At 42.6% G+C, this 13,143-nt stretch overlaps 1 protein-coding gene across 5 annotated transcripts in view; it reads left to right on the plus strand.

The window, feature by feature from the left end:
• The window catches only part of NLGN1 (neuroligin 1), a 667,435-nt gene that overhangs the window by 220,432 nt on the left and 433,860 nt on the right, over positions 1-13,143 (plus strand). For 2 of the 5 annotated variants that reach the window (XM_030216949.1, XM_030216951.1), the window contains one exon: positions 2,506-2,565. The exons of the other annotated variants lie outside the window; for them this stretch is intronic. In XM_030216949.1, the coding sequence (XP_030072809.1) occupies positions 2,506-2,565 (60 nt within the window). The remainder of the gene's footprint in view (positions 1-2,505; positions 2,566-13,143) is intronic. 5 annotated transcript variants of the gene reach the window in all.

Here is a 13,143-nt window from a genome sequence, read left to right on the forward strand (position 1 = left end):
GCTGATTTGGCACATGCTCCCCGCGCATTAGCCCTACCGCTGCTTAGTAAAAGGCAGGGGCGTATCTGCGTGGGGCCACAGGGGCCTGGGCCCCCGCAGATTTCGCCCTGGCCCCCCTCCCGCCGCCAACCCTCCCCCACTAATGTTGTTTACCTTTGCTGGCGGGGGACCCCAACCCCCGCCAGCCGCCGAGGTCTTCAAAGTTCTTGTTCGTCGTCCTCCGTGGCCATGCTGTACCCTGTTGATTCGGAGTCTGTCTGACGTCGCACCACGTTGTACGCGCGTACAATGTGGTGCGACGTCAGACAGACTCCAAATCAGCAGCGTACAGCATGGCCACGGAGGAGGACAACGAACAAGAACTTTGAAGACCTCAGCGGCTGGCGGGGGTTGGGGTCCCCCGCCAGCTGAAGAATTATTTTTAAAAGCAGGCGGAAGCGGACCTCGGCTGGTGGGGGTTGGGGTCCCCACCAGCAAAGGTAAACAGCGTCAGCGGGGGAGGGTTGGCAGCGGGAGAGGAGGTGGAGAGAGTCGTTGGTGGCAGGGGGGGGCTCTGGCAATGGCGGGGGGGGGGAGTCGTTGGTGGCAGGGGGGGCTCTGGCAATGGCGGGGGGGGGGGTCGGTGGTGCCGGGGGGGGGGGGGCTAAATGTGCCCCCTCCCTCTGGCCCTGACCCCCCCTACTGCCAGAGTCCAGATACGCCCCTGGTAAAAGGGCATCTCAATTAAGCCTCTCATTTCTTTTTCTCTTTCTCTGTGGGATAGCAGTGAAATTAATGTCAAATAAAACAAGTTTAAAAAAAATAGAATATAGTAAAAACTTTTTTTCCACACATACTTTTTAATTTGTTTCTATTGCAATCAGTGCATATGATTTTAATATATGTGACAATTACAATTTCAGTTTTTCAGTTGACATCCCTGATGCAGTATATACAGAACATGACTATGAGGTCTTTTACTAAGCTATGGTAGAAAGTAGCGTGTCTTTACATAGGTTTTTTCCTGTGTGCTACGGCCATTTTAACCACATCAGTAAAATGACTGATTTTCTGTTTTTTTCAATTAATGGCCATGCGTTAATGTTGCTATTAATGCGTAGACATTTTTTTAAAATGGGCACATGAGCACTTACCAACATCTATTTTGCAGTAGGTAAGGACTCGGGTACTAATCCTGCATTAATCAACACACAGTAACGTAGCTTCCCTAACTGAACAATGCAGGAACTCCCAGTCTCTGCCCCGACACTCCCCCTCTGAGAAAAAAATAAAAATATGGTTTAGCTCATCCTGTGGTAATCCGTTTTAGGGGCCCTTTTACTATTTTTATAGTAGGCAAGTACATGCGCCCAGTGTGCGCCAAAATGGAGTTACCGCCCAGCTACCACGTGGCCCTTACGGTAATTTCATTTTTGACGTACGTCCGCTATGCGCGTCTGGAAAACAATTTTTTTTTTATCTTCTGACGCGCGTAGTGGGCGGTTGTCAAGTGGCATTCTACGCGCGTAGGTCATCACTGCCCAGTTACCACGTGAGACCTTACTGCTAAGTCAATGGGTTGCAGTAAGGTCTCCGACCCCAAAATGGATGCACGCTAAATTTGATTTTGCTGCACGTCCATTTTCGGCAAAAATTTTAAAAAAGGCCTTTTTTGCAGGCGTGCTGAAAAATGGACCTGCACGCGTCCAATACACGCGTCTACAACAGCGCAGGCCATTTTTTGGTGCACCTTTGTAAAAAGACCCCTTAAGCTGGGGTAAGCGTGCTCTAATGCTTACCACAGTTTAGTAAAAGGACCCCTATGTCAGGTAATTTACTTTTATTATTAATAAAGACATTTTATCTTATTATAGACTATTGGTTCTAAGATCTGCTGTTTTCTGTTGGCTTGACCTAGTGCAGTTCTTGTCTCTGCTTGCTTGGCTATGCTGCTTTAGACCAGAGAAAGCGAGATATGTAGCCTTGGGAAAGCATGATCTCAACTGATTGGGGGCATCATCATTACCCCCAGACAAAGCAGATGTGGTCTCTCAATGCCAATAACCTCATTTTCCTTTAGTCTATTCACTAAACTGTTTTTTTTTTTTTTAAATGAAAGGTTTCTTCTTTTATTGGTACAATTTATCTCTTATCCACTTAGATTAACAATGAGGTTATTTTTTAAAGTGTATTAAAGTATTGGTCTTTAAAAAAAATTTTTAAATATATTTTTCAGTTTTTAAAATTCAAGATGTAGTATTGGACACTTGCTTTTTCTGCTATTTATGGTTTACAAAAATCCCTGCTATGGAATATTTTGGGGGCGACGTACTTTTTTTTTCTTAAGTAAATAGTAGATCTGTTTTAAAGCATACCCTTTAAAGCCCCCCCTTCTCTCCACCGAAAGTTTTTCTTGAAACATCCTGGAAACTGAATAATTGCGTCTATTATATTTTTTTCTTCAGTCTTGTATACTCTTGAATTGTCTTTTTTTTTTCCTTCCATTTTCTCCATTTTCAATCCTAGGTCCCCTTACAAAGAAACAGACAGATGATTTAGGTGATAATGACGGTGTGGAAGATGAAGGTATTTTTGTATTTTTGTATTTTTTTTTTTTTTTTTTTTTTTGCTGCCGAACCCTTTTGCATGATGAGGATTTCTGAAAATCTTTTTTCCTCCCTCTTCTTTTTTTCCTTTTTACTTCTTGTCCCCCCGCTTCTGAAAAGTTTTTTATTCCCATTTTTGATGTGTTTTGTCTTGTTGTTTTTTTTCTTTTTAAAAATTTTTAAAGGACAAAGGTCCTGATTCACTACAGCTTTTCTCTGTCTACAGAAAAGCCGCTTAGTGAATCTGGTCCTAAGTGCTGTCGTTGTTTTTGTAAAAACTGTAAAGTGTTTATAGGAAAAGCTTTTTGTTTTCTTCTTAAGAAGTTTTAATAAATTGCATCCCACCTCTTGACTAAATTTGTGCATTGTATTTGAACTAACACTTTTCTTTTAATATTTCTGTGTGTTTTCTATGCATGTTTTCTAACCTTTTATCTTAATATATGTATACGAGACAAAACATGGTATTTTGTTTGTTAAAGAATGTAGAAAAGCATGCTACTAAACATATTTCTTCTTATATGTGCTTTACAAATGTTTCTTAAGCAACAGATTTGTTTTATTTCCCATGTAATGGTTCATAATTTCAATGCCCAAGAGACTGGGCTTTTAACACAAGATATGGTAGCGCATTGACACTGTTTTGGAATGAATTTATTAATGCTTACCTGCTGATGCTTGAATTATTTAGGGTGAATTTATCCCTCCCAATATGGTGGTTCACCCACCAATACCTAGGAAGAAATAAATCACCCAAGGCTGCATCAGTTAGGACATTGATTAGATACCTTATTTCTTATCAAGTATTAGTACAATTATCAGATCAGTGATATCTCACTGGGAGTACAGAACATTGCTATACAAAAGTACTGCTGTGTCTGAGATTCCAAAGAATATATAAGCAATCAAATCCTTTTATTTACTATTCTCCAAGTATATGTACAACCAATTGCTTATGGGAGTACAGTACCACAGCTACACATAGGTGTTCTCTGGGTCTGAGTCTCTAATGTTTTATTGTAGGGTCTTTTTCGTCCCACCCCAAATTACCAGCTAAAGCCAATTTGCAGATATAAAATACTCAAGGCTACTTATGAGAAAGCAATAGGATTACTTGCCAATGCAGATACAATTGATTGGTTTCTCATGAGAGAGTAGCCCTGCTTGCTTAAAGGTACTGGCTGTGACTGTCTCTCCATTGAAGTAGGAAGTACACTCATTTTTATATGTCCATTCAGGATACAGGTAATATGACAGTAAGCACACCTTATTGGATCTATGCTAATATAATGGTTAACACTGATTGGCTATTATAATAATGTGGTTAGTATTTACTGGAAAAGCTAATAATGGACTAGCTCTTCCTGGAAGACTAAGGTGCTCATTTTCAAAGCGTTTAGACTTACAAAGTTGCATAGAAACCTATAGAACTTTGTAAGTCTAAGTGCTTTGAAAATATGCCTCTAAGTCATCTTCCTGAGGAGTTATCTTGTTCTATTTTTCACTAAAACATCTGTGACCACAATGTTGCTAAACGATGTTACTCTGTCTTTCCACCTACGCCCATTCCTCATTCTGCTGCATGAGAGTGTCACAACAGATCATGAGTTCTGCAGTCACACTGGAGTTCAGGTTAGAGTTATGGGCCTGTAAGATTTTCTCTCATTTTAGATCCTGAACCAAAGTCAGGCCTTGAATCAAAGCTTTTAGCTATGATGATAATATACATGCTGTTTGGGAAAACAAATCTCATGCTCATAATGATCCTTTTACTAAGCTGTGGTAAAAAGTGCCTTGTGCTAGTGTGGGGGCATGAAATTAGCATGTGCTGGGCCATTTTTTAGCTCGGCAGGTAAAAAGGCCTTTTTTAAATGGGGCGGTAAATGGCTGTGTGTTAATATTAAAAGTAGCGTGTGGCTAATTATTGCCTGAGCCCTTAGCACCACCTATTTACTTGGCGGTAAGGGCTCACGCTCTACTCATGTGGTAGTCAGGCAACGCGTGGCATTAGCATATGGCCTTAAAAAAGCTTAAGGGCCCTTTTACTAGGCTGTGGTGCTAGCAGTGGGGCTATTTTTGCTGCAAACTGAGGCCCTTTTCAATGCAACAGGTAAAAAGGCCGAAAAAAGACATGGCCAGGTGGTAAGATTGCTCTTACCATCTGGCCATTTGGGGGGAGGGGGGAGTACTTACCGCCACCCATTGAGGTGGCAATAAGGGCTCCCGCACTAACTTGGTGGTAACCCCGGGTAGCACATGGCGCTGCCTAATTGCCGCCGGGCAACCCCCTACGGAAATATTTTTTGAGTATTTCCGCTAGTACCAGAAATGCAGCTCGCTGGGGATGGAACTACCGCCGGCGCCCACTTCATTTCAACAGGCACTCTCCTCATTAATGGCATACTGGAAACAATCTCATAGTGGGAGATGTTAGCCTGCACCATCTAGGTTGTCCTTAGAGCAGGAATTGAAGACAAAGTGCCATGAGATTGGCCCTTTCATTCCCCAGGTAAGGGCAGAGTTCATCAGAATACAGCTCATGCCTTGGCAGCCATCTTGATTCTGCCCTCATGGAGTTTCATTTCTAACAAGAGTGCCTGTATACGCAAGGAAGACACATAGGGCTAGATTCTACAGATGCCGCTTAAACAATCGGCGCCCAAAAATAGCACTATTCTATAAACCACACTTACATTTAGGTGCGATTCAGGGACTAGCGCGTAATTCCGGGAACCGTAACTATATTTAGCCACGCCCATTTACAACAATGAAAACCTGGTCTAAATCCCAATATGTAAATTAAGCGTGGCTCACCCTAATTCTATAACAATGTGGATTGATTTTAGGAATGTCCCTGACCCACCCATGCTCCTCCCATGGTCATGCCCCCTTTTCAGATCCGCGCACTAGAATTTATGTGCATCTCCTTATAGAATATGCCTAAAAAGATGCACGCATAAAATTGGTTCCGATAGTTGCTTATTTCCCATTTATTGGCACCGATTGGCTCGTTATTCAAATAAGCTGCACACGCAAATTGAATGTACATCCGAATTTGTGCTCAGAACTCAAAGCACCATATATAGAATCTGGGGGACAATGAGGTCAGTAAGTTATGAGAAATGGATTGTCATAGATTCTCCCAAATAAGTCTACTCAATCACCATACATTAAATAGAATATTTTTGCTAGGAAGGAATCGAGAATGGCAGAAACCAAAAACTATTTCCTTATGCATCGTCAGACAGAACCTAAAACTTTTTGGTTCTTGTAGAAAAAAAAATCTTTCCTCCTGGCTCCCACTATATTACACCAGTTGGTCCACTGAGTGATTGTTGGATGGGATAAACCAATCCCACAGAACTGACTGAATTTCCTTCTCTTACACAGGGCCGCCGAGAGGGGGGGACAGGGGGGACAAAATTCCCGGGGCCCGGGCCTCCAAGGGGGGCCCGGCGCCGCAGTCCCACCCGCCACCGGGCCCCTTCCACCCAAACCCCCGCCAGCAGAAGTGCTGTCTTCTGTTCTGACTCCAGCGTGCGCAGCTCACACAGACGCGCTCCTCTCAGCTGATCTTCGCTGTACTCTGCAGGGCTTCTGTGCGTCTGACATCCTGCACGTGCAGGACGTCAGACGCACAGAAGCCCTGCAGAGTACAGCGAAGATCAGCTGAGAGGAGCGTGTCTGTGTGGGCCGCGCATGCCGGAGTCAGAAGACAGCACTTCTGCTGGCGGGGGTTCGGATGGAAGGGGCCCGGCCTGGTGGCGGAAGTGGGTGGGACTGTGGCGCCGGGCCCCCCTCAGGGGGGGGCGACAACCTGGGGGGGGGCAGTGGGGGCGGGGCCCAGAGAGCGGGGCCTGGGGGCGGCCTTGTCCCGGCCCGGCCCAGTCTCTCGGCGGCCCTGCTCTTACATAAGAACATAAGAGTAGCCAGACTAGGTCAGACCAATGGTCCATCTAGCCCAGTATCCTGTTTTCCAAACAGTGGCCAAGCCAGGTCACAAGTACCTGGTAGAAACCCAAATCATGGCAACACTCCATACTACAGATCCCAGGGCAAGCAGTTGCTTCCCATGTCTTTCTCAATAGCAGACTATGGATTTTTCCTTCAGGAATTTGTCCAAACCTTTTTTAAACCAAGATACACTAACCGCTGTTACCATCTCCTCCGGCAAAGACTTCCAGAACTTAACTATTCGTTGACTGAAAAAAACATTTCCTTCTATTTGTTTTAAAAGTATTTCCATGTAACTTCCTCGAGTGTCCCCTAGTCTTTGTACTTTCAGAACGAGTAAAAAATCGATTTACTTCTACTCGTAGACCTCAATCATATCTCCCTCATCTGTCTTTTTTCCAAGCTGAAGAGCCCTAACCTCTTTAGCCTTCTCATAAGACAGGAGTTCCATCCCCTTTATCATTCTAGTTCGCTCTTCTTTGAACCTTTTCTAATTCCATTATATCTTTTTTGAGATATGGTGACCAGAACTGAAAGCAATGAACCTTTTCTAAAAATAATTAAAAAAGATAAAAAATACAAATCTTTCTCCCTGGCATCAGAGGAACAAAGGTTTCTTGAACTATGTGCCAAATGCAGACAGTTGTTATCACTTTTTTTTTTTGAAGATTGGAAGACTTGTAAAACATATTTTTCTGGTGAAGAGTTGCTAACAAATTAATGACAAATCCAAATGTGTCTGCAGGTTAGCACACAAAAAAATGTGTACAAATCTCTGAAGCTTTTGAAACAGATACTGTTGCTCAGAATGTTCCCGTAGGTTCTGTTTGCTAAAGAAATAAAGGGGTGAAGAACATTGGGAGATTTGGAGGGGCATTTTCGATAAGACATCTAAGTCTGACTTTGGACGTTTTTTTGGATGTTTTGCAATAGGTAAGAAGGTCATTTTTAAAAAAAGAAAAGGTCTATCTTTTTTTTTTTTTTTTTTCTTCGAAAATACTGTTTTTGAACAAGGTTTTATACATTTATGCAAAATGTAGAAAATTAAGCCATTAGGATGTAGGAGGAGCCAGCATTTTTTTAGCAGACTGGTCTCCCAAACATCCCAGGAGAGCATGGGGCACTTCTAGGAGGGGCTCTTCATAAAAACACTTCCAGGTACACATTTCACTTTTGCTCTCTTTTTTTTTTTTTTTTCAATTTATTTATGATTTTCAAAATACATTTATGAATACACATAAACTTATGCAATTTAGAAAATAAGAAATTAAAGGTATATAATATAATTATCAACTTTAAATTTTAACTATTTGCCCACAAAATAATTCGATCCAAGAACAAAGAATATATTATATAAAGAAAATTAAAGAAATCGAGTGGAAGGAGAAAAAATCATGCACAATTCGACATAGTGTTTACAATCAAGAGGATCAACCTTGTTCTTTACTAGAAATAAATTGAACTAAATTCTTTGGGTCCAAAAAAATATAAGTAGATGAGTTCATGGAGATCAAGCACTTACATGGAAATTTAAGGAGAAAAGTTGCTCTTAATCGGGCAACTCTCTCCTTTAACATTAAGAATTCCTTTCTCCTTCTCTGAGTGTCTTTGGAAATATCTGGAAAAATCTGTATTTTGGCACCCAGGAATTCAGAGTTCAAGTGGCGGAAATACAAACGAAATATAGTGTTCCGATCATGTTCAAGTGCAAATGAAACAATCATTGTGGTCCTCTCAGTAATAGTTTCAATTGAGTTCTCCAAAAAAGCAGTTATATTTAACTTAGGTTGCATTTTTTCTGGCAATGTTCTTGAAGTGGTAATATATTGAGCATTTGTAATAGGTGGAAGAGCTTCAGGGGATAAACCCAAAACCTCTTTAAAATATTTATTCAACATGTCTCTGCTGGAAATAAGCTGGGATTTAGGAAAATTCAGAAAACGCAAGTTGTTTCTTCTGGTTTGGTTTTCTAAGTTCTCAAGTTTCCGTGACTGAATATTATTGGTTTTAACCATGTCTGAGGAAAATTGTTTAAGATGTTTAATTTCAGTCTCCAAAAGTTCCACTTTAATATTTTGTTCTAAGACATTTTCAGTAATTTGTTGTTGTGATTTTTTAATCTCCGCCACTTCTCCAGCCCAGAAGTTAGAACCTTGTTGAATGTTCTTATTTAACACTTGGATAGCATCCCATAGCGTTTCAAGGGTTATAACAGACGGTCTTACAATACCTCCAATATTCTGGGGAGAGTCCTCCTGTTGATTTAATGGCATAGAAGATGTTAATTCTGCCTGCGCCGATATTCCGACAGGAGTAGAAGTGGCTGTTGGGCCTCCACCTGTAGCCGCCGGGACAATACCTTCCGTGGGAGTTCCCATAGGCTGCAGCACTCCAGTCTCCAATTCTCTCTCCGGTCTTGGAGGCGCTGTCAGTGAAGGAGGAGAGAGCGTCACTCCTTCGACGCTATGTGCAAGCTCCTCTACGGGGCTTCCCGAAGGGCATGGTTGTTCTCCTGGCGTCTGCGTTCGCATCTCTTCGAGAGTCAACTGGCGCATGGCTGGGGCTTTCACCGCACTCGTGGAGGTGAGTGTCCCGGATTTCCCCTTCCTTTTCCCCATAGTAACTGGGTTCTAGGATTCTCCACGGCCTGAATGACTGCACGGAGATCAGAGCTAGCGTAGCGCACGTCCACTCAGGAGCGCCATCTTGGATCTCTCCCCAATCTCACTTTTGCTCCCTTATCTTGTCCCCTGAGCTCTCTGAAACCCACCCAAAACCTACTGCACCCCACTACAATATCTCTTATTTATTTATTTATTTATTGCATTTGTATCTCACATTTTCCCACCTCTTTGCAGGCTCAATGTGGCTTATAATACATCATGGATAGTGGAAATATAATAGAAAAATAGGCATTTAGTGTTACACACCCTTGTCACCTCTCGTTTAGACTACTGCAATCTGCTTCTTGCTGGCCTCCCACTTAGTCACCTCTCCCCTCTCCAGTCGGTTCAAAACTCTGCTGCCCGTCTCGTCTTCCGCCAGGGTCGCTTTACTCATACTACCCCTCTCCTCAAGTCGCTTCACTGGCTCCCTATCCGTTTTCGCATCCTGTTCAAACTTCTTCTACTAACCTATAAATGTACTCACTCTGCTGCTCCCCAGTATCTCTCCACACTCGTCCTTCCCTATACCCCTTCCAGTGCACTCCGCTCCATGGATAAATCCTTCTTATCTGTTCCCTTCTCCACTACTGCCAACTCCAGACTTCGCGCCTTCTGTCTCGCTGCACCCTACGCCTGGAATAAACTTCCTGAGCCCCTACGTCTTGCCCCTTCCTTGGCCACCTTTAAATCTAGACTGAAAGCCCACCTCTTTAACATTGCTTTTGACTCGTAACCACTTGTAACGACCTGCCTCCACCTACCCTCCTCCTTCCTGTACACAATAATTGATTTGATTTGCTTACTTTATTTTTTGTCTATTAGATTGTAAGCTCTTTGAGCAGGGACTGTCTTTCTTCTATGTTTGTGCAGCGCTGCGTATGCCTTGTAGCGCTATATAAATGCTAAATAGTAGTAGTAGTAGTAGTACAGAAAATTTTTGGTAACATGATAATGATGACATGATAGTAGTATGACAAGCAGATAAAATAAGACATTTCTAACTACGTGTGGAGATTTATGTATATTCACATTGGTTGATCTTTGTGGTAAACCTTGCTGAAGAGATGGGTCTTCAATAGTTTGTGGAAGTTCGTTAGTTCGTAGGTCATTTTTAAGTTGCGCGGCAGTGCGTTCCATAACTGTGTGCTTAAGTAGGTGAAGTTTGACACGTGCATTACTTTGTATTTTAGACCTTTGCAGTTAGGGAAGTGCAGATCAAGGAATGTGCGGGATGATCTTTTGGCATTTCTGGGTGGTAAGTCTATCAGGTCTGACATGTAGGCTGGTGCATCTCCATGAATGATTTTGTGAACTAGGGAGCAAATTTTGAACGTGATGTGTTTTTGAGTGGGAGCCAGTGTAGTTTTTCTCGTAGGGGCTTGGCACTTTCATATTTTGTTTTGCCGAATATGAGTCTAGCTGCAGTGTTCTGGGCTGTCTGAAGTTTCTTGATTATTTGCTCTTTACAGCCGGCATAGAGTGCGTTGCAGTAATCTAGATGACTGAGCACCATTGATTGTACCAGATTACGGAAAACATTCCTTGGGAAGAAAGGTCTTACTCTTTTTAATTTCCACATTGAGTGGAACATCTTCTTGGTTGTGTTTTTCAAGTGTTAGGTGTTGATTGATGGTAACTCCAATAATCTTTAGGGTGTCCGAAATAGGAAGGTTCAGATTTGGTGTGTTAATGGCTGTGAATTTGTTCTTGTTATGTTGAGATGTGAGTATTAGGCATTGGGTTTTTTCTGTATTAAGTTTCAATCTAAAAGCATCCGCCCATGAATGCATGATATGGAGATTTTGGTTGATGTCGTTGGAAATTTCCTTTAAATCTTGTTTAAATGGGATGTAAATCGTTACGTCATCTGCATATATGTATGGATTAAGGTTTTGGTTTGATAGTAGTTTGGCTAAGGGTATCATCATTAAGTTGAATAGGGTCGGCGATAGGGGGGATCCCTGTGGGACTCCGCATTCGGGTGGATGGGTGAATGGGGCACCTATATGTGGGTACAATAGGGTTTTGGTGACTTTGGGAGGGGTCACAGTTTCTACCACAAGTGTGGCAGGTAGAGGAAGATAGGTACCTGGGTCTCCCATTTTATAGTGCACTACACTGACCACTGCACTACTCCAGGGACCTGCATGTTGCTCTAATAGACCTGGCTATAACATCTAAGGCTGTTATAGAGGCTGGTAAGTCATATTTTTATTCACATTTTTTTTTTGGGGGGGGGGGGTAGGAGGGGGTCAGTGACCATGGGGGAGGTATTGAGGGGGTCATCCCTGATTCCCTCCAGTGGTCATATGGTCATTTAGGGCACCTTTTTGTGCCTTATTCGTTATAAAAACAGGTCTAGCTCAAAACGTCTTAATTTTAGTTTTATTTTGTTCCATTATGGCTGAAAAATGTCTAAGTTTTAGGAATGCCCAACTCCCACCATATGCATGGCCCTGACACACCCCCTTGAGATTTGGATGCACTGCAGATGAACAGCACAAAAAAACATCTGAAAAATGGGTTTTGAAAATACTGATTTGGACATTTTTGTGAGAAAGACGTCCAAATGCTGCTTTATGTCACTTTTTAGGCATTTTTTTTCTTTCAAAAATGAGCTCCAAAGAATCTGAAAAAAAAATTAAAAAGAATACGCAATATTTTGGAGCTGAAATGTCTCTACTGACAGGTCCATTATTTATTTATTTATTTATTTAAAAGCATTTTTTATACTTCTATTCACAGCACATATCAGAGCAGTTTACATTATCAATAAAACTGTATATAAAAAAGGACACCCATCTTGCGATTTGTGTTGAAAAATAGGCGTCCTCTTTCGAAAATAAGCCTGCATGTGCCTTCATTTACAGGCTACCAAGTCACATCTCATCCCCCATTTTAACCTGTCTGCTGCAGAACTGGGCTTTGGCCACAGGCTGCAGATTGCAACTCCTTTCTGAACCCAGTGCAATGGCATTCTGCTCTGTCCAGAACATGACTGAATAGGTATGGATGAGCTGGAGTGTTAAGGGGGTTTGACATTAACTTCAGAAATCTTAGTACAAGAACGGTGCTAGGCAAGATTTCTATGGTCTGTGCCCTGAAAATGGCAAGGACAGGTCAAGACAGATATATATGTTAAACTCATTACACCATGTGTAATGAGTTTATCATGTTGGGTAGGCTGGATGGACCACAGAGGTCTTTATCTTCCATCATAGACTATGTAACTATGCCCTTCATGAGTGACACCCAGGGCTTTCTGCCTTCCAAGGAGTCTGAATGCTTTCTCTGCAGAGACTACATGCAGGGCCGGTGTTAAACACACAGAGGCCCAGGGCAGAAACTGGGGAGGGGACTCCAAAGCCTACCTGTAGGCTATGCCTCCTTCAATTTGAGGCAATCATGGCATGGGGACCCAGGACAGGTGCCCTGTTTGCCACCCCCCTAAAGCCGTCACTGGTTACATCCCCAACCAGCTCAGTGGCCTAGTGGTTAGGGTGGTGGACTTTGGTCCTGGGGAACTGAGGAACTGAGTTCGATTCCCACTTCAGGCACAGGCAGCTCCTTGTGACTCTGGGCAAGTCCCTTAACCCTCCACTGCCCCATGTAAGCCGCATTGAGCCTGCCATGAGTGGGAAAGCGCGGGGTACAAATGTAACAAGAAAAAAGCTAGATCCAGAATATGTCCATGTGTCTTGCACAGTAACACGCAACCCTACCTAATGGGTCGTTGAGCCAGCCTTCGGGAACGGAAAAACTAGGCAGCAATAAGTTGCGTCATTCAATCATATATGATTCTTGACCGTATTATAATCTTTTAAGGAATGGCTTCTCCTGGTTCATCCATCACACATGCATTTCTTTTATTTAAAGCTAAGAAATGGATGCAGTAGACGGAGCAGGCATCCTTTCTTATTGCTATCATCTATATTTCT

This window comes from Microcaecilia unicolor, chromosome 10 (assembly GCF_901765095.1).
Source record: "Microcaecilia unicolor chromosome 10, aMicUni1.1, whole genome shotgun sequence".
NCBI lineage: Eukaryota > Metazoa > Chordata > Amphibia > Gymnophiona > Siphonopidae > Microcaecilia > Microcaecilia unicolor.